General features: G+C 42.1%; 1 protein-coding gene across 1 annotated transcript in view; it reads right to left on the reverse strand.

The window, feature by feature from the left end:
- Positions 1-15587: 15587 nt before the first annotated feature.
- LOC132384955 (tumor necrosis factor receptor superfamily member 16-like) overlaps positions 15588-25409 on the reverse strand; it is a 137043-nt gene continuing 127221 nt past the window's right edge. Inside the window, exon 6 of the mRNA XM_059956643.1 lies at positions 15588-17719. Coding sequence (XP_059812626.1) covers positions 17415-17719 — 305 coding nt within the window. The 3' untranslated portion in view covers positions 15588-17414. The remainder of the gene's footprint in view (positions 17720-25409) is intronic.

Here is a 25409-nt window from a genome sequence, read left to right on the forward strand (position 1 = left end):
TCCTGAGCTGTTTGGAGAGTCCGAGGAGTTCGGAGGGTCCTGAGCTGCGAGTCGAGGAGTTCGGAGGGGATCGAATGGTGGCCAGAAGACTTCAGAAATTGAGCTCCAACGGCTGTGCATGAAGTGGTTTGGACTTTGATAAGTTTGGCGCCTTTTCTTTAATTTTCTCTTCATATATACTGTATCGTTATTAATCACTTAGTTATAGTAACCTTTATAAATTGTACTCATTTAATCGCATATGGTGTACTGTCTGTTTTTGGGTGAGGCGGGGACCTCACACAGCATCCACACCAGCTGATTACCCAGTTTGGCGGGGCCGAAGGCTGCTCCCCCTAGACGAGAACGAGCTGAGCTAGCCTGAGGCGACCCAGGGGGTTACACATCCATTTCCCATTTTATTCTCCCCACACTCTCATCAACATCCCTTTGATCTTATCACACTTACAAGCTAGGGTCCAATAAATCCAATAAATTAGCCCTCACATCTTTGGGATGAGATAGAAAATCAGAGATCATGGAGAACACTCAACCCTGCACGAGTAGCACCAGAGGTTGGGATTAAACTCAGGTCACTGGAACTGTAAAGCAGTAGGTCTACTAGTGGCACGATGTGGTGCCCATATACACTGGAAAATGACTACCTGAACTCTTTTTCCCTCTTGGATCTTCAACTACTTCAGTTTTTGTTGCAGTCAAAAGCAACAAACAATTTGTTAAAGGAACACCTCAGGTTGAATAACATCTGTAGGAATGGAAATGTTGATGCTTCAGGTCATGACCCCACATCAAGGCTAATTTCCTGGAAGTGAGAGGTTAAATTTCCAATATTTGTCGCTTGTCCATTTTTTTTTAATTTGGAATTTGTTTGGAGAAAGATGTGAAGAAGAAAATAATTACTGGTTTGCAAAATAACTGGAATATAAACAACAGATTCCATTCACCAGCTTTATTGATGCCATGTGGTCAATGTACAGATGTTCTCTGGGCATATTTGAATGGCTCTGAGGTCTAAGCTTCCACTGCAGCTGTTTGAGCAGAACAGAACAGAATCTGTTTAATATACAAACTCACCGCATAAGGCAACAAATCAAAAAGATATTAAATCACCATTGTGTAGCTATCAGGAGTACAATTACTTTCAGATGCATCTATTAAATCCACATCTTGTTTTGTGTTACATGGGGTCTTATTTGCAATCAAACATATTTTAAGCAATTTAGTTCAAATATATGGTCAAGCCATTAGTGAGGATGCATGTACACAAGTTTCCTTTGAATATTTACCTAAATATTGTAAATAAAAGTTTGATGAAAAACAACTCTGAGGACATTGCTTGCTGAGCTAAAATCACTGGAGAAACAACCTCCTTCCTGCAGAATATTTTGTTCTTTTCACTGTTCACTTGTTCACTGAAAGGAATGAAAAGCAAACAATGTAACAGACTGACAGTAGATTTTAGAGAAACCTGTTGTTTAATGGTTGAGTTTTTTGTCTGTCTTTGAGTTCTGTATGGTTAATGTATTTGCAAGAAAGGAATAAATTATGCAGATCTGACAATTATTCGAGCTGCCTTGATTGGTTTCCCTCTATTTTTATTTATTTAATTATTATTTAGAGATACAGCATGAAACAGGCTCTTCTGTGTCAACGACCCACCTATTTAACACTAGCTTAATCTTAGAACAATTTACAATGACTAATTAACCCACTAACCAGTACATCTTTGGACTGTGGGAGGAAACCAGAGCTTCCTGAAGAAATCTGCACATTCACGGGGAAAATATACGATCTTCTTACAGGTGGTGCCAAAATTGAACTCTGAATTCTGGAATCGCCCAGAGCTGTAATAGCATTGCACTAACCACTATGCTACCATGGCACACACTTTGGACAAATATTTATTGTATTTTCACTGAAAATAGACATATAGAACAGTAAAGCACAGGAACAGGCATTTTGGTCCACAATGTTGCGCCAAACCAATTAAATTAACAATCAAATGGCTAACTAAACAAATCTCTTCTGCCTGAACAATGTCCATATCCTTTCATTTCTCCCACATTCATGTGCCTATCTATATATCACTAAGAAGTCTTGAATGTTTCTCCCTCTACCACCACCACCCCAGACAGCCATTGCACATCCACCACTCTCTGTGCAAAAACCTTTCCCTTCACATCTCCTTTGAACTTATCTCCTGTCACCTAAGTGCATGCCTTGGAAAAAGATATTGTCTGTATGCCTCTTGTAATCTTATGAAACTCAGCCTCTGCCACTCCAGAGAAAACAAACCAATTTTGTCAAACCTCTCATTATAGCATGTGTCCTCTAATCTCAACAGCCTTGCGGCAAACCTCTTCTGCACCCTCTTCAAAGTCTCAACTTCATTCTTATAATTGGGTGACCAGAACTATATGCAATACTCCAGATGCGGCCTAATTAAAGTTTATAAAGCTGCAACATAATTTCCTTACTTTCGAACTCAATGCCTCGACTGATAAAGGCAAGGATGTCATTAGCCTTTTTAATCACCCTTTAAACCTGTGTAGCCACTCTCAGGGAGATATGAACTTGTACCCCGAGATCCCTCTGCTCATCAAAATTGTTAAGGATCTTGCTTTTATCAGTGTACTGTCTCTTTACATTTGACCTACAATGATGCAACACTTCACATTTGGATGGGTTAAAATCATCTGCCATTTCTCCACCCATATCTGCAACTGATCTATATCCCATTGTATCATTTGCCAGTCTTCTACACTATTCAGAACACCACCAATCTTTGTATCATTTGCAAACATACTGATTCACCTATCTACGTTTTCAGACAGATCATTTATATACATCAGAAACAATACAGATCTCTGCAGAACACCATGGATCACAGTGTTATGTTTTGTAACTCCAAAATCTAGAACTAATTGAAACAAAACAAAGCCAGGAGATGCATGTCTTAGTTTCATTTTACTTTGGCGAGATGCACACATATGATGTAGTGGTGTAATAACATATGCCATTCATGTACTTCTACATATAACCCATAATGAATTATACAAACAACAAAGAATACTGAATCAAACAATAGTTTTGCAATATTACTCAAATATTACTGAAATATAAAATGCACAGCACTCCTCCCTGCTTAGCTATAGACTTCAACTCAATATAGAACACATCTCAACCTATCTCTAGATAGATAGATAGCCAAAATGGTGGCACGACGCAGCTTGCAGTGGCCACTCTGGAGCTGATATCTGTTATTTGTTAACCAGGGTGCCATGCATAATCCTAATCTGATGAAAAACAGACGTGGGAGCACGGAGCACGGAGGAACATCTGGAAGTCTCCAGGAAGGCCCTCTTCGTTGCTGCTGCTGCTGTGAGGTCCGGGTCTCTGCTGAGAAGAACAGGCCCCCAGTCCTCGGGGTCTCATTGCCAGTGGCCGTTGGCGGGGGCAGTTTAATATGCTTGGCAGAGGATGGTGCTTGGAGAAGCTGTGCCGGAGGGGATGGTCGGAGGCTCGGAGGTTCGACGGACTCAGAGTCCGGGCGCTTTCATTGTGTGTTGCATCTGCGAGGCTGAGTCCAGCAGCGCCGTGGAAGTCCATAGCAGGGGTATTCCCTTCTGCCGCCTGCGTGGGATGACAAGTCTATTGGGACCCTGAGGTCTTGTGCAAACTGTGCAGTGGTTCCTTTCAAACTTATAGTCTTTTAACATCTTTGGACTATTTTTACTTTGCCCATGCTCTGTTTCTTATCAATTATGCTATTGTTTGCAATGTTGTAACTATATGTTGTAACTATGTGGTTTTGTGCAGGTCTTGTAGCTTTAGTTTTTGGTCTTGTTTTGTCTGGTGGATTGGAGCTCCTTTCTGGGGTACGCACTAAGATGGTAGCGCGATATTAATACGCAGCAGCCTCTCCGGACTCTGGATTGGGGATTGCCAAACGTAATAGGGATACCTTTGATTTGTGTTGGGGAGAATATGTTAAGAAGAAGGTCCTCTTTTGTAAATTTTTCAGTTATTTCATTTACCAAGATTTCTATTTCTGCATTTGTGTAAATAATGGTTGATCAAACATGAGAAAATCTGCAGACACTGGAAATCTCAGCAACGCACACTGGAGGAACTCAGCAGGCCAGGCAGCATCTTTGGAAAAAGTATAGTTGACGTTTCGGGCCAAAACCCTTCAGCAGGACTGGAGAAAAAAAGCTGAGGAGTAAATTTTAAAGGTGGGAGGAGGGGAGAGAGAAACATGAGGTGTTGGGTGAAACCTGAAGGGGTAGGGGATGAAGTAAATTACTGGGAAGTTGATTGGTGAGATGAGGTGAGAGAGGGGAAAGGAATGGGAAATGGAGGAGAGGGGAGTTGGTTGGGGTGGAATTAAAGGAAGTTTGAGAAATTGATGTTCATGCCATCAGGTTGGAGGCTATCCAGGCAAAATACAAGGTGTTGTTCCTCCAACCTGAGTGTGGCCTCATCAAGACAGCGGAGGAGACCATGGATGGACATATCGGAATGGAAATGGGAAGTGGAATTAAAATGGGCGGTCACTGGAAGATCCTACTTGTTCTGACTGACGGAGTGTAGATGCTCGGTGAAGTGGTTTCCCAATCTATGCTGGGTCTCACCAATACACAGGAGGCCATACCGGGAGCACAGAACACAGTAGATGACCGCAACAGACTCACAGGTGAAATGTTGCCTCACCTGGAAGGACTGCTTGGGGCCCTGAATGGTAGTGAGGGAGGAGGTGTAGGAGCGGGTGTAGCACTTGTTCCACTTGCAAGGGTAAGTGCCAGGAGGGAGATCAGTGGGAAGGGACGAATGGACAAGGGAGTCGTGTAGGGAGCGATCCCTGCGGAATGCAGAGAGTGGGCGGGGGGTGGGGGGGGGAAGATGTGCTTGGTGGTGGGATCCCTTTGAAGGTGGTGGAAGTTTCAGAGAATTACATGCTAGATGCAGAGGCTGGTGTGGTGGTAGGTGAGGACAAGAGGAACCCTATCCCTAGTAGGGTGATGGGAGGATTGGGTAGGAGCAGACATGCGTGAAATGGAAGAGATGTAGTTGAGGGCAGTGTTGATGGTGGAGGAAGGGAAGCCCCGTTCTTTGAAAAAGAAGGACACCTCCTTCATTCTAGAATGAAAAGCCTCAAGCAGATGCAGCGGAGATGGTGGAAATCCAAGCAACACACACAAAATGCTGGAGGATCTCAGCCGGCCAGGCAGCATCAATGGAAAAGAGTAAACAGTCAATGTTTCAGGCTGAGACCCTTCGTTTGGACTGGAAAATGAGGTCAAAGCAAGAAGGCTGCTTAGCAAGATAAAATCACATGGTGTTACAGGAAAGATACTGGCATGGATAGAGGAATGGCTGACAGGCAACAGGCAGCGAGTAGGTATAAATGGGGCCTTTTCTGGTTGCCTGCCAGTGACTCACCGTGTTTCTCGGAGATCAGTATTGGGACTGCAACTTTTCACATTGTTTGTCAATAATTTAGATAATGGAATTGATGGCTTTGAGGCAAAGTTTGTAGATGATACGATGATAGGTGGAAGGGTAGGAAGCAATGCGATTGCAGCAGGGCTTAGGCAAATAGGAAGAATGGGCAAAAAAGTGGCAGATGGAATACAGTGTTGTGAAATGTATGATAATGTGTTTTGGTAAAACAAACTATTATCTTAATGGGGAGACATATCAAACATCATAGGTGCAGAAGGACTTATGCAAGACTCACAGAAGGTTAATTTACAGATTGAGTCTGTGGTAAAGAAGGGAAATGCAATGTTGTAATTTATTTCAAGGGGAATAAAATATAAAAACAAGGAGATAATGCTGAGCCTTTGTAAGACACCAGTCAGGCCGCACTTGGAGTATTGTCAACAGTTTTGGGCCCTGTATCTCAGAAAGGATGTGTTGTCATTGGAGAGAGTCCAGAGGAGGTTCATGAGGATGATTCCAAGACTGAAGGGGTTAATATATGAGGAGCGTTTGTCGGCATTGGGTCTGTACTCACTGAATTTAGAATAAGGTTGCGGGGGAATCTCATTGAAACTTGCCGAATGTTGAAAGGACTGCATAAGGTGGATGTGGAGAGGATGTTTCCTATGGTACAGGTACCCAGAACGAGAGGGCAAAGCTTCAAAATTGAGGGGGACCTGTCAGAACAGAGATAAGTAAGGAGGAATTATTTTCACCAAAGAGTAGTGAACCTGTGGAATGATCTGCCACAGACTGTTGTCGAGGCCAAGTCCATGGGTATATTCAAATCGAATGTTGATAGTTTCCTGATTGGTCAGGGCATTAAAGGAGGCAGGTGTATTGAGTTGAGTGGGATCCAGGATCAGTCATGGTGGAATAGCAGAGTAGATTTGATGGGCTAAATGTCCTAATTCTGCTCTGGGTCTTATGGCCCAAAATGTCAACTGTTTACTCTTTTCCATTGATACTACCTTGCCTGTTGAGTTCCTTCAGCATTTTGTGTGGGTTTACTAGTGGCTCCTGATCAGTAACGAGGGTTAACTCCCTCCCATTGAAGTACTGGTTGAAATATTTTGCATGCCAATCCAGAATCAAGGCCCCTCTGATGATCTGTCTCTCATAAATGTTCTCTGCAGTGATAAGATTGCATAATGCACAGGCTATGAGGCATTCATTTCCATAACTCATAACATGTGATAGGACTGGACCTATACTATAAGGTGAGCTTCACTGTATGATGTGGATCATAATATGTGAGCACAGTGCCTGATATCAGCATTCGGCATGGCATCTAACATTTTAACAAACTTTTCTTTATGTGTAGTGGAGAGTATATTAACTGGTTGCTTCACAGCGTGGTGTGGAAAATCCTACAAAAAGTAGTGGATATGGCCCAGTCCATCACGGGTAAAGCCTTCCCCTCCACTGAGCACATCTATGTGGAGCATTGTTGCAGGAAAGCAGCACCCATCAACAAGAACCCTCACTTAAACGGTCATGCTCTCTTCTCACTGCTGCCATCAGAAAGAAGGTACAGGGGCCTCAGGACTCACACCACCAGGCGCAAGTAGTGAGACAGAGTAGATGTGGAAAGGATGTTTCCCATGGTGGGGGGAGTCTAGGACAAGAGGGCACAGCCTCAGGATGGAGGGGTGCCTATTTAAAACAGAGATGCAAAAAAATTTCTTTAGCCAGAGGGTTGTGAATTTGTGGAATTTATTACCACAGGCAGCTGCAGAGACCAGGTTGTTGGGTGTATCTAAGGTGAACATTATTAGGTTCCTGTTGGACATGGCATCAAAGGTTATGGGGAGCAAGCCAAGGAGTGGGGCTGAGGAGGGGAAAAGAAATATTAGTCATGAGTGAATGGCAGAGCAGACTCAATGGGCCAAACGGCCTAATTTTGCTCCAATGTTGAATGGTCTTGTTGTCTATGGGAACAGTTATTACCCCTCAACCATTAGGCTCTTGAATCAGAGGGGATAACTTCACTTGCCCCATCACTGAACTGTTCCCACAACCTATGGACTCACTTTGAAGGACTCTTCGTCTCATGTTCTAAATATTCATTGCTTATTTATTTATGATTATTATCATTATTTCTCATTTGTACTTTCACAGCTTGTTGTCTTTTGCACACAGGTTGTTTGTCTGCCGTATTTCAATTATGGTTATTGGATTTACTGAGTATGCTTGCAAGAAAATGAATCTCAGGATTGTATTTGGTGACATATATGTATTTTGATGATAAATTTACTTTGAACTTTGAATTAGTGACTAGTGAACAACTCTGACAACTGAGTTAGTGCAACTTTCAGCTTCACTGTGCTTTTAGTGTTATATAACTAAAAGCACTGGGCTTTGGCTAAGTGGGCTTTGGCGTAAGGGGACTTCGGTAAGCTTGTGTGATTGCTCGCTGAGGGGAAGAAGGTAAGGTCGCTAGGTGCTTTTTAGACTTATTCTATCAATCCAGTTCAGGTATGGGGGAGACAGTCAGAGCAGTTGTCCCTGATGACCACACCTGCAAAAGGTGCGTCCAGCTGCAGCTCCTATCAGACCGAGTTAGGGAATTGGAGCAGGAGCTGGATGAACTACGGATCATTCGGGAGGTGGAGGCAGAGATAGATATGAGTTATCAGGAGGTAGTCACACCAAAAAACCAAGAAGTAGGCAGATGGGTGATGGTCCAGAAAGGTAGGGGGAGCAGGCAGAGAGAGCAGAGCACCCCTGCGGCCATTCCCATTAACAATAAGTATACCGTACTGGATACTGTTGATGGGGATGACCTACCAGGAATGAGTTGTAGTGGTCCTGCCTCTGGCACAGAGGTTGAACCCTCAACTAGAAAGGGGAGGAGGGAAGAGAAGGAAGCGATAGTTTTAGGGGACTCTATAGTTAGGGGGGCAGATAGGAGATTTTGTGGGGCAGATCGGGAGTCTCGGATGGTATGTTGCCTCCCTGGTGCCAGGGTCCGGGACATCTCAGATCGGGTGCAGGCTATTCTTGAGAGTGAGGGCATGAACCCAGATGTAGTGGTCCATGTAGGGACCAATGATGTAGGTAAGGTGAGTGAGGGGGTCCTGCTTAGAGAGTTCAGGGAGTTAGGAGTGAAGCTGAAAGGCAGGACCTCCAGGGTGACAATCTCGGGATTGCTACCTGTGCCACGTGCGAGTGAGGTGAAGAATAGAATGATTATGCACATTAATATGAGGCTGAGAGCATGGTGCAGGAAGGAAGGGTTCAGGTTTTTGGATAATTGGTCTTGGTTGCAGGGACATTGGGATCTGTTTCGAAGGGATGGTCTACATCTGAACCGGAGGGGTACTAACATTCTTGCAGGAGTATTTGCCAGTGCTGCTCGGGGGGGTTTAAACTAGATGTGCAGGGGGCAGGGATCCAGATCCAGAGGGTTGGTCAGAAGGTGCACGGGGTTAAATGTGTACAAGGTTTGGGTGATCTTGAGAAGGTCATCAAAATTCAGGGTGCAATTTGCCCGATGGAAGTTCAAGGAGCTGGGTTAGGTACAGTAGACAGTGTTTTAAGCAAAGAGAGGAGGAATGGGCTAAGAATTCTATACTTGAATGCGCGTAGTGTCAGAAATAAGACAGATGAGCTTGAAGCTCAGATGAAAATGGGGAACTACGATATTGTTGGGATAACGGAGACATGGCTGCAAGGGGATCAGGCCTGGGAATTGAGTGTACCAGGGTATACGTGCTATCGTAGAGACAGAAATATGGGAGGAGGGGGTGGGGTGGCCCTGTTGGTGAGGAATGAGATTCAGTCCTTAGCAAGAGGTGACTTGGGAACAGGGGAAGTAGAGTCTGTGTGGATTGAGCTGAGGAACAGTAAGGGTAAAAAGACCCTAATGGGTGTTGTGTACAGGCCCCCAAACAGTGGCGTGGATATTGGGTACAAGTTGATTAGGGAGTTAACATTGGCATGTGCTAAAGGTAATGCAGTCGTTAAGGGAGATTTCAACATGCAGGTGGACTGGGAGAATCAGGTAGGTGCTGGACCCCAGGATAGGGAGTTTGTGGAGTGTCTAAGGGATGTATTTTTGGAACAGCTTGTGCTTGAGCCAACCAGGAACGAGGCTATTTTGGACTTGGTGATGTGTAATGAACAGGAATTGATAAGTGATCTTGAAGTAAAGGAGCCATTAGGAAGTAGTGATCATAACATGATAAGTTTTTATCTACAATTTGAGAGGGATAGGGGCAGATCAGAGGTGTCAGTGTTGCAATTAAATAAAGGAGACTACAGAGCCATGAGGGAAGAGCTGGCCAAAGTTAAATGGGCGGATGCCCTGGCAGGAAAGACAATGGATCAGCAGTGGCAGATATTCTTGGGCATAATACAAAAGATGCAAATGCAGTTCATTCCAATGAGAAGGAAGGATTCAAAGAGGGGGAAGGGGCCACAGTGGTTGACAAAGGAAGTCAGAGATTGTATAGCATTAAAGAAAAAGAAGTATGACAGGGCTAAGATGAGTGGGAATACAGATGATTGGGAAAGTTTTAAGGAACAGCAGATCTTAACTAAAAAAGCAATATGGAGAGAAAAAATCAGGTATGAGCTCAGTCTAGCCAGGAATATAAAAGGGGATAGCAAAAGCTTTTTTAGCTATGTGAAGAGAAAGAAGATAGTTAAGAACAATGTTGGCCCCTTGAAGAATGAATTGGGAGAAATTGTTATGGGAAACAGGGAAATGGCAACAGAATTTAATGCATACTTTAGATCTGTCTTCACCAGGGAGGACACAAGCAATCTCCCAGATGTATGGATGGGCCAGGGTCATAAGATATCAGAGGAATTGAGACAGATTGACATTAGGAAAGAAACTGTGATGAGTAGACTGGTAGGACTGAAGGCTAATAAATCCCCGGGTCCAGATAGTCTGCATCCGAGGGTTCTAAAAGAGGTGGCTCAGGAAATTGCGGATGCATTGGTGATCATTTTCCAATGTTCTTTAGATTCAGGATCAGTTCCTAAAGATTGGAGAGTGGCTAATGTTGTCCCATTTTTCAAGAAGGGAGGGAAGGAGAATACGGAGAACTATCGCCCTGTTAGCCTAACGTCAGTCGTGGGGAAGATGCTTGAGTCCATTATCAAGGACGAAATAGTGGCACATCTAGATGGCAGAAATAGGATTAGGCCGAGCCAGCATGGATTTACCAAGGGCAAATCATGCTTGACTAATCTGTTGGAGTTTTTTTGAGGGTGTAACAAGGATGTTAGACGAGGGTAAGCCAGTAGATGTTGTGTACCTAGATTTTCAGAAGGCATTCGATAAGGTGCCACATAGGAGATTGGTGAGTAAAATCAGAGCTTATGGCATTGGGGGCAGGGTTTCAACATGGATAGAAAACTGGTTGGCAGATAGAAAGCAAAGGGTAGCAGTGAATGGGTGTTTCTCAGACTGGCTGGAGGTGACTAGTGGGGTACCACAGGGCTCTGTATTGGGACCACAGCTCTTTACGATTTATGTCAATGATTTAGATGAGGGCATTGAAAACTATATCAGCAAGTTTGCTGACGATACTAAACTGGGTGGCAGAGTGACATGCAAAGAGGACGTTAGGAGAATACAGGGAGACTTGGATAGGCTGAGTGAGTGGGCAGATACTTGGCAGATGTCATTCAGTGTGAATAAATGTGAAGTTATCCACTTTGGAAGCTGGAACAAGAGGGCAGAGTATTGTCTGAACGGTGTCGAGTTGGGTAAGGGAGAAATGCAAAGAGACCTAGGAGTCCTAGTTCACCAGTCAATGAAGGTGAATGAGCAAGTGCAACAGGCAGTGAAGAGGGCAAATGGAATGTTGGCCTTTGTTACAAGGGGAATTGAGTACAAGAGCAAAGATGTTCTTTTGCATTTGTACAGGGCCCTGGTGAGACCACACCTGGAATATTGTGTACAGTTTTGGTCTCCAGGTTTAAGGAAGGACATTCTGGCAATTGAGGAAGTGCAGCGTAGATTCACTAGGTTGATTCCTGGGATGGCAGGGCTGTCTTACGCAGAGAGATTGGAGAGATTGGGCTTGTACACGCTGGAATTGAGGAGATTGAGAGGGGATCTGATTGAAACGTTTAAGATAATTAAAGGATTTGATAGGATTGAGGCAGGAAATATGTTCCAGATGTTGGGAGAGTCCAGTACCAGAGGGCATGGATTGAGAATAAGAGGTCAGTTATTTAAAACAGAGTTGAGGAAGAGCTTCTTCTCCCAGAGAGTTGTGGAGGTGTGGAATGCACTGCCTCGGAAGACGGTGGAGGCCGATTCTCTGGATGCTTTCAAGAAGGAGCTGGATAGATATCTGATGGATAGGGGAATCAAGGGATATGGGGACAAGGCAGGGACTGGGTATTGATAGTGAATGATCAGCCATGATCTCAGAATGGCGGTGCAGACTCGAGGGGCCGAATGGTCTACTTCTGCACCTATTGTCTATTGTCTATTGTCTATAAATGTATATCTAGCCCAATGGCGTAAATATGTACTTTAGGTTCATCAAGTTATCCTCCTTGCTCACAATCAACACAGGCCCATCTTAAGGCTGTGTACTTAGCCCACTGCTCTACTCTTTTCACACTCATGAATACGTGGCAAGGTACCATAAGACCATAAGATATTGGAGCAGAATTAGGCCATTTGGCCCATCAAGTCTGCTTCGCAATTTAATCATGGCTGATCCAATTTTCCTCTCAACCCCAATCTCCTACCTTCTCTCCATATCCCTTCATGTCCTGACCAATCAAGAATCTATCAACCTCTGCCTTAAATATACATAAGGATTTGGCCTCCACAGCAGCCTGTGGCAATGAATTCCGGAGATTCACTCTGGAAATTCCTTCCTATCTCCATTCTAAAAGGATACCCCTCTATTCTGAGGGTATTGAAGTACAGCTCAAATGCCTTTTTAAAATTTACTGATGGTACGACTGTTGTTGGTAGAATCTCAAATGGCAATGACGAGGCATAGAGGACTGAGATAAATCAGCTGGTTGAGTGATATCACAACAACCTCAAACTCAACATCAGCAAGACTAAGGAACTGATTGTGGTCTTCAGAAAGGGAAAGTTGGGAAAATATAGTCTTCATTGAGGGGTAAGTGGTGGAAATGGTGAGCAACTTCTGGTTCTTGAGTGTCAAATTCTCAGAGGCCAATCCTGGGTCTAAAACATGGATGCAATCATGAGACAAGGAATGCAGCAGCTTTACTTGGTTAGAAACTTGAGGAGTTTTGGTAAGTTATCAAAGACTCATATGGACTCATATGGATTCATATAGATGTACCAGGAAGAGTATTCTGACAGATTGCATCACAGCGTAGTATGGAGGCTCCAATGCACAGAATCACAGAATACCACAGAGGGTTGTAAACTCAGACAGCTTCATAATGGACACAACCCTCTCCACTATGGAGGACAAATTCAAGAGGCAGTGCCTCAGGAAGGAAGTATTCATCATTAAAGGCCCTCACCATCTGGGACTTGCCTTCTCCTGATTACTAGCATCAGGAAGGATGTACAGGAGTAAAGACAGTAAAAACCTATCCTAATAAATGAGGCATCTGAGAAACAAGTGCAACATTGTTCATTGATAAGTCTCTGCCATTTATTGCCTATATCTAGCCAGTATTCAATGAGCCAAACTGAAATACATCACACTAGTCTGAATTAAATTCTACTTGCCACCACTCCACTGAGAAAACAAATTGTGTAATTACATGGACTTATGAAAAAAAATCACATTTTTATGAGTTATTGCTTCTAGTTTGCAAATTAGAGATTGATAGGTTCTTGATTGGACACAGCATCAAAGGTTATGGGGAGTAGGCCGGGAAGTGGGGCTGAGGAGGAAAAAAAAATCAGCAATGGTTGAATGGTGAAGCAGACTCGATAGGCCAAATGGCTTATTTCTGTTCCCATGTCTTATGGTCTAATTCTATGTACATATACTCTAATAGAAATATTAACTCAGGGAATTATCTTATTGTTTTCTTCTTTTGTGTGATGTGGGCACCACTGGTAAGGCTAGCATTTCTTTTCCTTGCAAACATGGCAGTGAAGCATGTGTTTGAACTACTGTGGTTATTATAGCAGTTATGATAAAGGTGAATGGGTCTGGAGTCACATGTAACCAAGCAGATCTCCTCTAAGTGATGGATAAATTTTAGCAATGATTTGCCCATTGATCTTCTCAAATCCTCAATCGAAGTGGCAAAGAATTATTCCATGAATTGCAATGGGGAATTCATCCATCTGGAGGTCAGAACTTTCATCCATGATGGCTTAAAGAAAAGTGGATTGAGCAGAACTAACCACTGTTAACCTCACTAATCATCCTCCTCAAAGGTGGCATTCCACACAAATTTATCTCTATTTTACATTTACTCCACATGTAGGTCATACTACTCACCAAGCATTTTGAAACACAGCTAACCTCAGTAAAAAATGGCATCAAATAAGACGAAGATGTGTTTCATTGCTAGTCTTAATCTTTGTTATTGCAATGTTTTCCATCACTTCTATCAAATGAGCTCTCGGAATAGAGCTGATCTTCAGTACTAACAGAAAACTGTTCCGTCTTCAATAACTACCCTTCAGAGCCGTGGTCACCCAATATTTAAAAGCTTAGATGCACTTGGAGGTAAACCATTACTGCCACTTTCACTGAAGCATGAGAGGATGAACTGCATATTTAATATCCATAAAACAAAGGTCCTCTACTAACCTGCTCCAATTGCAACAAAAGTTCACAGTAAGACACTAAAAATCATGGACTGCTTCTTAGCCAAGATAGACCTCAATGATTAAGCTCATCACCACCTTCAGCACACCAGTTCAGCCTCAAAGCAGAATCAGAATCAGGTTTATTATCACTGATATGTGTCGCAAGGATGTTTAAAGATTAAGACCTTAGAACTGGCACAAAACTCATGGCCTACTGGACAGCAATGATCTGTATTCTTTTGAGAGATGGACCTCTTAATGCAGGTACCCCAAGGCACTGAAGAAATACAACCAATGATTAATCTCCAAAGTTGGAAATCTCTCCCCATCTCTTTGAGGCTCTAATTACACTTAATGAGCTATAATGGACACGTGTTTCCTCCTATATGCTTAACACCAGGTTCTGGAAATTACTGCTCTGTTCCAAGCTCTGTAACGGGAAAAGATGATGAGGTAGAAAGAGGGAAAGATTCGGGAACATGCTCTAGGCTACTATGAAGAAATGCAGCCTCCTTACTAACACCTAGAAATTTCCATGACTCGCCAAATTAGAGGAGCATTTGGAATGGTATTGAAAAATTCTGAATTCTGAAGAAGTGAGTAAATGAGTACATCATCATTAATCCTTAATCCAAAACTGGTGTAGTCGTCACCAGTACTATGGCAACTTTTTGTTTTATTTTACTTCCCAGTTTATTTTTAATTGAATTTTAAATCAACAGTTGTCATAGTGAATATGGATTGTCATCTCTGGATTGTTGGTCCAGGATTGCTAACCTGACAATCATTGGTCAGATATGGAATGTCTGGGGTACTAAGTAAGAACAGATTTCAGGTTTGACAAAGGTGTATCATTATTAGAAAGAAAATGCAATCTAAAAATTGAAATCAAAAAACCAAGTTCAAGAACAGAAATGCACAATAATGTACTACAATAATTCTGTAAGTAATGTAATTGTGGGATTCATAAATACAAGATATCTACTTTCATGTGGTTTTCTTACTGTTTCAGGTGGGTGTTTTCTATTGTTATTATTTTGATTTGCAGTAGGCATGAAGACTCATCACCAGCATCTATGGGAAAAGCTTTCTGATTCATGGGGCAAGAATTTATGGCAAGGCAGACTCTTGCCTCAACTGAGTATTTTCTAATTGTATAATCCAAGGGATAGGCTTCGCTGACAGGAGGAATGGATACCACCCCAAGTCCTTTTTTGATAAAGGAGGAAGATAGCACAAATAAGAACAAATAAGACAATAACCCAAATGGACAAATATATACCATGTCCACTTTTTCATGTCTTTGATAAAAGTTCTAGTAAACATTATAATACTGTTAACTTTATTAATCAGTAAAAGGCTTGACATTCAGCAATCTGAAAGAAAATTCTACATTTTGACATGAGCTTGAATGAACTATTTTAACAACTGATGCTCTTAAATCAAGATAATTTGCAGAAAGAGTACAGCCATGTTTCGCAGTAAAGGTTAATATGTTTTATACATTACATAGGTTCCTGACAGTTGCACACATTTTCAGCTGTCGAGGAACCTTAAAAAGATTGTCGGCACTTAATGGTGTACCTCTCTACCACAGCTGTGGGTCACTAGCATAGGAGACTTCCCCATTTTAAAAAAGTATAACGTTCAGCCAACAATACAGCCTAAAAACCCAGCATGCAGGAACAGAGAGGAGAACACTTTATCAATGAAGGACAGAGCTCTCAGGTTGGCCAGTTGAACAATAATACAAACTAGTCAATTCAAAGTGACATGCTTACCATAGATATAACTTTTAGTCAAATACATTCCCTTAATTTGAATTTCACCTGAGAACCCAACATTTATTGCCCATGCCAAATTACCTTGAGAAGGGTAGATACAACTGGATGATGTGTTTCATGACTTTACAGGTCATTTTGGTTTGAGACTGAACCTACCTATGGACACCATAAATGACAAGTTTCCTTCCTGAAAATAAATCCTTATGAAGATTAGATACTTAACTGGACACTGAAATTACAATCATTGAATAACATGATAAATATTGTCAGCTGCCTTAAACTCACTCAACTATTTTAATCAGCTATTGTTTGCAAAGTCATGTTTTATGGCAATACTTGGTTTGAAGATTGGAAGAAAGCACTGGGGAAATACTGTAGTTAAGAATAACTGGCCTCATAGTTTAAATATTTGAGATATTAGTGCAGCATTTTTGCACTACTTGAAGTAAACAACTCAAAAGAAGACCTTGAATCTTAATGTAAACCAGTGATGGCAATTTAGTCTATGGTTGGTTTAGAATCAGGAAGTCACAACTTCTATAACAAATGCTAAACTGCTAATACTTTCAACAATCCCATTACAAATTTATATTCAAAATGATCCAATATACTTCATCTCTTGTATTCCCAGATGAAACCAAAATTACTTTCATGGAGTTGGTAGGGAATTCTGTGACAAGATGTTATTCTCTCATCACAGCATCAGGCCCCTTGTCTCCTGATCAGAGCCGTGTGATATTAGGGTGAAAACTTAGATGTAACAAAGGCCCCTTATGCTGGTTGAAACTATAACAAAACTTTCCCTGGCTATTTCAATCCCTGATACTTAATATTTATGCTTAGATTATTGTTAAAAATTCCAAAGTCATGTGGCATTGCCTTTTCTCTAAAGTTTGAAGGAATCCACAGTGAAAAGACACACAAACATCCTGGACTAAGAATTGGCCAGAACATCTCTGGTAGCTTTGGACTATGCTAGAATTAGTTACACAAACACTAGTTCAACACATGCGGAGAGGACTGCTAATAATGTACAGTTTTCTGTTCAGCTGAGAGTGCTGTAGCACAAAGATACAATGTCCATGCTTTGACCTTTACACACATGTCCTGTTTAGAACTTGGGCTTAACTAAACCTGGCCCATTTTAAAATGTGCACGTCATTTTTTTTTATCTCTAACGACTACAGAAAAGACAAAATCTGATTTAATTACATGAACATGTTTCTGCTTCTGCTGCACACAGTCACTTTATACAAGAGAGAAGGCAGGACAATACTGAAAGTTATGCATCAGTGCACAGAAGGGTGTTCTTAAGCATTGAACAGAAGCCCCTTTTCCTTCAGACATTCTTTTATATTCAGTCATTCCAAATGAAACATTCAGGAGAATTAAGGCTGACAGGTTCACTCTCACACGACCGATATGGCTGTGGGCTCATTGCTGAGGCTTTCAACAATGTCATCTCTTTTCAGCTTACGTAGAGCAGTGCAAAGTGCATCTGTGGTGGCGCAATCCTTGGCTGACCAGTCGGAGAGGAGGGCACGCACTGGGTGTTCGTCTTGCCTGAAAGAGTCTATGTGTTCCTCACTGTAGCCCAGCAACCCAGCCAGGTTGCACCATTCTGACGCCTCCTCAGAAGTGTTCAGCAGTTGCTCAACCTCCTCCTGCTTGTGAGGAGGCAGAGCATTGTACAGACTTGGCTCCACACGTGTAGCTGAAAACAGGAAGAAGAGACAACAAATAACATTACAGTGACAGGGAAAATTGTCCTAGCATATCCTTCTACAATAAATTCAATCAAGTCTGAACGTTTCACAATAGATGTGTCTGACTGATGGGTAGCAGAAGAGTGGGAGCAACACAAAGCCATATGAATGCAGACTCAGATATGCGGCTCCACTCTTGACTGCTGGTGATCATAGCTAGAGAATGACAAACTGGAGTTAGAATGCAGTACACATTGGACAGAGGACATCGCATTCACACAGTTGTAATGATATGATGGTATTAGTCAATAACTTAAACTATTCTTTCCAAGATAATCAACCCAGGACATTCTCAAATCTGTGATTGTGAGCATACACATGTCTGACCAACACTTCATGAAGACCCTGGAGAGACTTGTTCTAGAGTAGCTCCGGCCTATGATTAGGCCACAATTAGACCCCCTCCAATTTGCCTATCAGCCCCGACTACGAGTTGAGGATGCCATCGTCTACCTGCTGAACCGTGTCTACACCCACCTGGACAAGCCGGCGAGCACTGCGAGGATTATGTTTTTTGACTTCTCCAGTGCGTTCAACACCAACCGCCCTGCTCTGCTGGGTGAGAAGCTGACAGTGATGCAGGCGGATGCTTCTCCGGTGTCATGGATTATTGATTACCTGACTGGCAGACCACAGTACGTGTACTTGCAACACTGTGTGTCAGACAGAGTGGTCAGCAGCACTGGGGCTCCACAGGGGACTGTCCTGTCTCTCTTTCTCTTCACCATCTACACCTCGGACTTCAACTACTGCACAGAGTCTTGCCATCTTCAGAAGTTTTCTGATGACTCTGCCATAGCTGGATGCATCAGCAGGGGAGATGAGGCTGAGTACAGGGCTACGGTGGGAAATTTTGTCACATGGTGCGAGCAGAATCATCTGCAGCTTAATGTGAAAAAGACTAAGGAGCTGGTGGTAGACCTGAGGAGGGCCAAGGCACTGGTGACCCCTGTTTCCATCCAAGGGGTCAGTGTGGACATTGTGGAGGATTACAAATACCTGGGGATACAAATTGACAATAAACTGGACTGGTCAAAGAACAGTGAGGCTGTCTACAAGAAGGGTCAGAGCCGTCTATATTTCCTGAGGAGACTGAGGTCCTTTAACATCTGCTGGATGATGCTGAGGATGTTCTACGAGGCTGTGCTGGCCAGTGCTATCATGTTTGCTGTTGTGTGCTGGGGCAGCAGGCTGAGGGTAGCAGACACCAATAGAATCAACAAACTCATTCGTAAGGCCGGTGATGTTGTGGGGGTGGAACTGGACTCTCTGACGGTGGTGTCTGAAAGGAGGATGCTGTCCAAGTTGCATGCCATCTTGGACAATAACTCCCATCCCATCAATGTACTGGTTAGGCACAGGAGTACATTCAGCCAGAGACTCATTCTACCGAGATGTAACACTGAGCATCATAGGAAGTCATTCCTGCCTGTGGCCATCAAACTTTATAACTCCTCCCTCGGAGTGTCAGACACCCTGAGCCAATAGGCTGGTCCTGGACTTATTTCCACTTGGCATGATTAACTTATTATTATTTAATTATTTATGGTTTTATATTGCTATATTTCTTCACAATTCTTGATTGGTGCAGCTGTAACGAAACCCAGTTTCCCTTGGGATCAATAAAGTATGTCTGTCTGTCTGTTGTCAGACATATTTCTTTTGTCCTATCCATCGCTCTCCCATCCTCCTTGCAACTTAAAACTAATCTGTTTTATACTTTTTTTCCAGTTCTCAGAAAAGATACTGGACTTGAAATGTTAACTCACCATGGACGCTGACTTGATCTGTTGATATTTCCAGCATTATCTGCTTCTATTATTGGAGTCTATAAATTTGATGAAGCAATTTAAGATTATGGAAAGTACCTGAAGTTTCACATGGACCAGGAAGCATGTACGTACAAAGACAAAATAAGGAAGTCTCTGGCATCCCTGGAATTATCCTCCAGAACCAAACATCCCATCCAGCATTGAAGGTCAAAGAGTCATAGAGAAGTACAGCAGAGAAACAGGCTCTTCGGCCCATCTAGGCCATGCCGAAACCAGTTAAACTGCCTAGTCCAATCAATCTGCACTGGAACCATAGCCCATCATATCCCTGCTATCCATGTCATAAATTAATAAAGGACATCTGAGAGGTAGCAGAGAATGACTGCAACCAATAGAACAACAATGTATATTGATAGATAAAGTATCTTCAGGAAAAAAAATCAACAATTCAGAATGCTGAGGATCACCAAGTGAATGACTAATGTTAATTTTGCTCCTTTATCTAATTACAATTAGTATTCAAGCCAAGTCAAGTCGCTTTTTATTTTCATTTTGACCATAAACTGCTGGTACAGTACACAGTAAAAATGAAACAACGTTCTTCCAGGACTATGGTGCTAAATGAAACAACAGAAAACTACACTAGACTCTGTGAGACAGCACAAGGCTACACTAGACACGTAAAACAACATAAAAACTGCACTGGACTACAGACCTGCACAGGACTACATAAAGTGCACAAAACAGTGCAGGGCAGTACAATAATTAATAAACAAATAAATAATAAACAAGACAATGGGCACAGTAGAGGACAAATTTCAATATAATAATAAATGATGTAGATGTCAGTCTAGACTTTGGGTATTGAGAAGTCTGATGGCTTGGGGGGAGAAACTGTTGCACATTCTGGTTGAGAGGGCCCAAATGGCAGGAGTGAGAAGAGTTTGTATGAGGGGTGCGTGGGATCCTTCACAACGCTGTTAGCTTTGTGGATGCAGCGTGTGGTGTAAGTGTCTGTAATGGCGGGAAGAGAGACCCCGATGATCTTCTCAGCTGACCACACTATCCGCTGCAGGGTCTTGCGATCCGAAATGGTGCAATTTCCGAACCAGGCAGTGATGCAGCTGCTCAGGATGCTCTTGATCTATCCTCTGTAGTATGTATTGAGGATGGGGAGTGGGTGATGGACTTTCCTCAGCCTTCGCAGAAAGTAGAGACGCTGCTGGGCTTTCTTGGCTATGGAGCTGGTGTTGAGGGATCAAGTGAGATTTTCAACCAGGTGAACACCAAGAAATTTGGTGCTCTTAACGATCTCAACAGAGGAGCTGTCGATGTTCAACAGAGTGGTAACTCTGTGCTCTCCTGAAGTCAACAACCATCTCTTTTGTTTTGTTCACATTCAGAGACAGGTTGTTGGCTCTGCACCAGTCCATTAGCCCCTGCATCTCCTCTTTGTATGCTGACTCATGGTTCTTCCTGATGAGACCGACCATGGTCATGTCATCGGTGAACTTGATGATATGGTTCGAGCTGTGTATTGCTGCACAGTCATGGGTCAGCAGAGTGAACAGCAGTGGACTGAGCACACAGCCCTGGGGGCCCCCGAATGACCGAGATCTCCCAGTCAGGAAGTCTAGGATCCAGTTGCAGAGTGAGGTGTTCAGGCCCAGCAGTTTCAGCTTTCCAATCAGGTGCTGAGGAATGATTGTGTTGAATGCTGAACTGAAGTCTATGAACAGCATCCAAACATATGTGTCTTTTTTGTCCAGGTGGGTGAGGGCCAGGTGGAGGGTGGTGGCGATGGGGTTGTCTGTTGAGCGGTTGGGATGATACATGAACTGCAGGGGGTCCAGTAAGGGGGGTAGCAGGGTCATGATGTGCCTCATGACACATCAGCTAGTCACTGATGCCGTGTACTCCTCTAAGTTGGTAGAGTCGCCATCGGTTGCAGCCTCCCTGAACATGTGCCGGTCAATGTGCTCAAAGCAGTCTTGAAGAGCAGAGATGGCTCCTGCTGGCCAGGTTTTCACCTGCTTCAGAACTAGTCTGGAGTGTCTGACGAGCAGTCTGTATGCTGGGATCTTAACATTTACCTCTAAAACCGAATATTTAAGACCAATGAAAGAAAATTAAGAAGTCAAATGAATTGAATTTAGAAACAGAAATATATTAACTTTTCCTTAGAGCCAGTATAAATAATTTTGTCAATATTGCCATGACTTCATTTCAAACATAATTTCTATCCATTTTATCCTATTGATACTTAAATGTTTTTGTTTGTTTTCAGCTTCTAGCCACATGACGAACAACCTGCCACAGCTGCATAGCTTCCTTCAGGAGATGTTTTGTGTGAGATTATGAATAGAGAGGAATGACTTGACTGTGACAGGACCAATGTTCAAGAGGGAAACACAAGAGGAGCAGTGACTATAGTTGGTGTTGTATGCATGAGAGGGATTGGAAGGAAGGTGGCAAAATTAACTGATGGGCTTGGATGATAAAGAAGTCCATGAAAGAGATATACGGGTAGTTATCATTGCTGCTTGTAAAGGATTTGTGACAAGAGTTTCAAAGGAACCTTCAAATACTGCCAGGACACAGAACAAATGTACACCCAATAGTCCATAACTTATTATTTTAATATAAACCTCATTTTGGAAATCCAATGGTATTTATGAAACTCAATTAATATTTTAAATCATCATTATTGAAGAGAAAACTCAAGATTTGTTCAATTTCACAAGTTTGTAAATTTGTATATTTTCCATGTATGTAGGTTATCACAAAGGGTATTCGTTAGGTGTCACTTTTGATCAATGTGCATTGAATAGAGTCAGATGAAGCAAAGTTAGGAGAGGTGAGGAGGAGGTGGCTGACCCAATATTGGCAACAATTGAGATGACCCTATTTCCATTTTTCACATACTGGTCACATTGTTATCAGTGGGAATGCATTTCAGCTGGTTCAGTTTGATGGAAGTCTGCAAATTCAGTTAACTACTCTTACTGACTCATATTTTAACAACCTGAAATTTTGACTGCTTCAAGGTCACTGACTCTAACAGTGTAGAACAGAACACCACGGATGCAGCTCCTGCGCAAAGTCCAGAATTAGGTGCGTCAATCCTGAAGTTTCACGACCACATCCTGGACAACCTTGTTTCTGTGTTCTTGTGAAGTCCCTTCTCAGCTGAATACTGAACAGCCTACTTGTACCTGACAGTTCATTTTACATAAACAAATAACTCCATGAGTGATTAAAACAAGCCATCTGTTTTAGTAAATCCCTTATTGAGAGCCTGGATTGTTGAGCAACAATTTAAATTGCATTCAATAGTCAAGTTTAAATATTCCCAGCAAATGCTATCACTAATTGTTAAGAGGGAGAGAATAGGATTTACAATTGATGACAGTTTTGCTTTAATTACTTGGCTGACATTTCTTAAATTATATGTAAGTATTATGTCCCATTCACTGCATCTCTATTTTTAACTTATTTGTTTATTATTTATTCTTTATTATTTATTTGTTTCTTTAAAATTCAGAAAACATTGAGAAGTTATTGTTAAGTATGAGCCTGCTTTCCTCAATCTTCCTGGTTTATTAGGAGTCAAAAATTAAATGAAATGAATAGGAAAATCAGGGACGCAATCTTCACTCCCATTTAGCTCATGAACAGCTTTTCTGGTGCTGTTTCTCTCTGCAAGGACATGCAAATGAATGTAAAAAGGCTTTGTGTCTAACCTCCCTCTGATAGTATCACATATAATTCAATAGAAAACAATCTCTATAAAACCTTTGAATCTACTTATATAATGTCAGGATCAGGACACAGATTTTCAATATCAAGCAGAAATTCATTTCTTGAGTTGTTAATTAAAATGTTAGAAGTTTCGCTTTAGGGTATGTTGTAGGTTGCCACTTGCTTCCACCACAAAAGTTAAAATAAAGTGGGCTACAAGTTCTACTGAAGGTATTGCCACCAGCTGCAAATGTTATTGTATTCTTGAGTAGTATGATGCTGGATCAGGTGGGGTTTCTGGCCTTTTCTTTGCTTAGGATGGAGAGGTTTATAGTGCCCTAAGCTGTTTTGGGGTGGAGGTTAGGGTGAAATTGAAGAGGGGTTGGGACCTCAAATGAGAGTAGGGGGAGAAGGGGTGCAGGAGTGGTATAAGCAAGCCCCAGGCTGAGATGTTGACCTCAGTGGATCTTAAGGTGTAGAGCAGGACAGCCATAGGGCCAAGAAAATGGACAGTAATTTAGAGAATTACTCAAGAGGACTCCCAATAAACTTTTGCATTAAAAAGACCTAGTTACATTGGGAATGCTTACAGAATAGCCTGTGTTTCCTCATTATGCTCAATAAGGAGTCCAAGCCTTGTCATGGTAGCAAAGGTGACTTCCTTCAGGAACGGTCCAGACAAATTTCCAAAGTGACAAAAGAGAACCTGAAAATCTCATTATCACACCTCTCCAAAAATGAAATATCGATTATCAATCTCATAACACTGAATAGAGAGTTGAATTTCAAAGCAGTAGTCATAAACTACCATCTAGAAAAAAGGATTGATTTTGATACTTTTGAAATACAAATTTGTTTAATTATTTAAGTTTATTAATGTGTCAATGCTCAAGTTTAAGCCAATGCTGGAGATAAAGACAGTTAGCAAACTTAAAAATTAAATTTGTCATTCCATTCTTCTACCGCTCACCTGTTATTCCACACCCCCTCCTTGACCATTAGACACAATTCTTTACGTTACTATACTAGAACCCAGAAGGCTGGAAGAATGCCACTGAGGCAAGGATTGAAACCCTGCCATAACAGATGGGTAATCTCGTATGTCAACTGGCTCAACCAGTTACATGTTTTCAGGTAAAGTTAGCTTTTATAGTGCAAGTTTTAAAGACACACTGGCACTGAAGTTTTAATGGCTACCCCTCTATTGACACAAATACAGAACCCCAGGGGGTGCAGACCCAATGCAAAGAAGGGGATGAAGTGAGCAACACCGAGATATTGACGACCTGCCTATTTGAGGTAATGAACTGTTAGGCTGAATATTGAGTGTCTGTTTGCACCCGACAGCTTTTTTTTTTGCATAAGCAATTGACCTGTCAAGTAGTTGAACCAGGCCATCTGCTTCCAGTGGATGATTATATGTTCCAATGTGCAAAGCTGAAGCATTTAATTGAAACAGGACAAGACAACAAAGTAAATTGCATTAATAGGCAGGATTTAATTTTCCCAGGAAATGAATTATTGCCAATTGTTCAGATCAGAACTACAATTAAGGCCTGTTTCACAGAAATAAAGTCACCAAAAACTATTTTTAATTACAATGCAAGTGTTGCATAATATTTATTTGCATCTCCTGATATCTTATTGAAAAACCTTACAAGTGAAATACCTACCCTTTCTCTCAATCCCTCTGTCTCCATCACATCTGCTCTCAAGATGAGGCTTTTCATTCTAGAATGAAGATGTTCTCCTTTTTCAAAGAAAGGGGCTTCCTTTCCTCCATCATCAATGATGCCCTCAATTGCATCTTTTCCATTTCACAAATGTCTGTTCTTACCCCATCCATTGCGCATAATTCTGGTCATTCCACTATAGGAAGGATATGTTTGTGCTTGAGAGAATGCAGAAGGATGTTGCCTGGATTGGAAGACTTTAGCTATGAGGAGAGATTGGATGGGCTTGGTTTACCATTGAGCAACAGAGACTGTGGGTTAACCTGGCAAGGATATATAAAGTTCTAAGAGGCATAGAGAGGATAGATGGTTAAATAAAGAGTATAGATTTAACTGGAATGAGGGATTTTGCTTTCACACACAGAGTGGTTGATATCCAGAATTCACTCCCA

Source organism: Hypanus sabinus, chromosome X1 (assembly GCF_030144855.1).
Source record: "Hypanus sabinus isolate sHypSab1 chromosome X1, sHypSab1.hap1, whole genome shotgun sequence".
Lineage (NCBI taxonomy): Eukaryota > Metazoa > Chordata > Chondrichthyes > Myliobatiformes > Dasyatidae > Hypanus > Hypanus sabinus.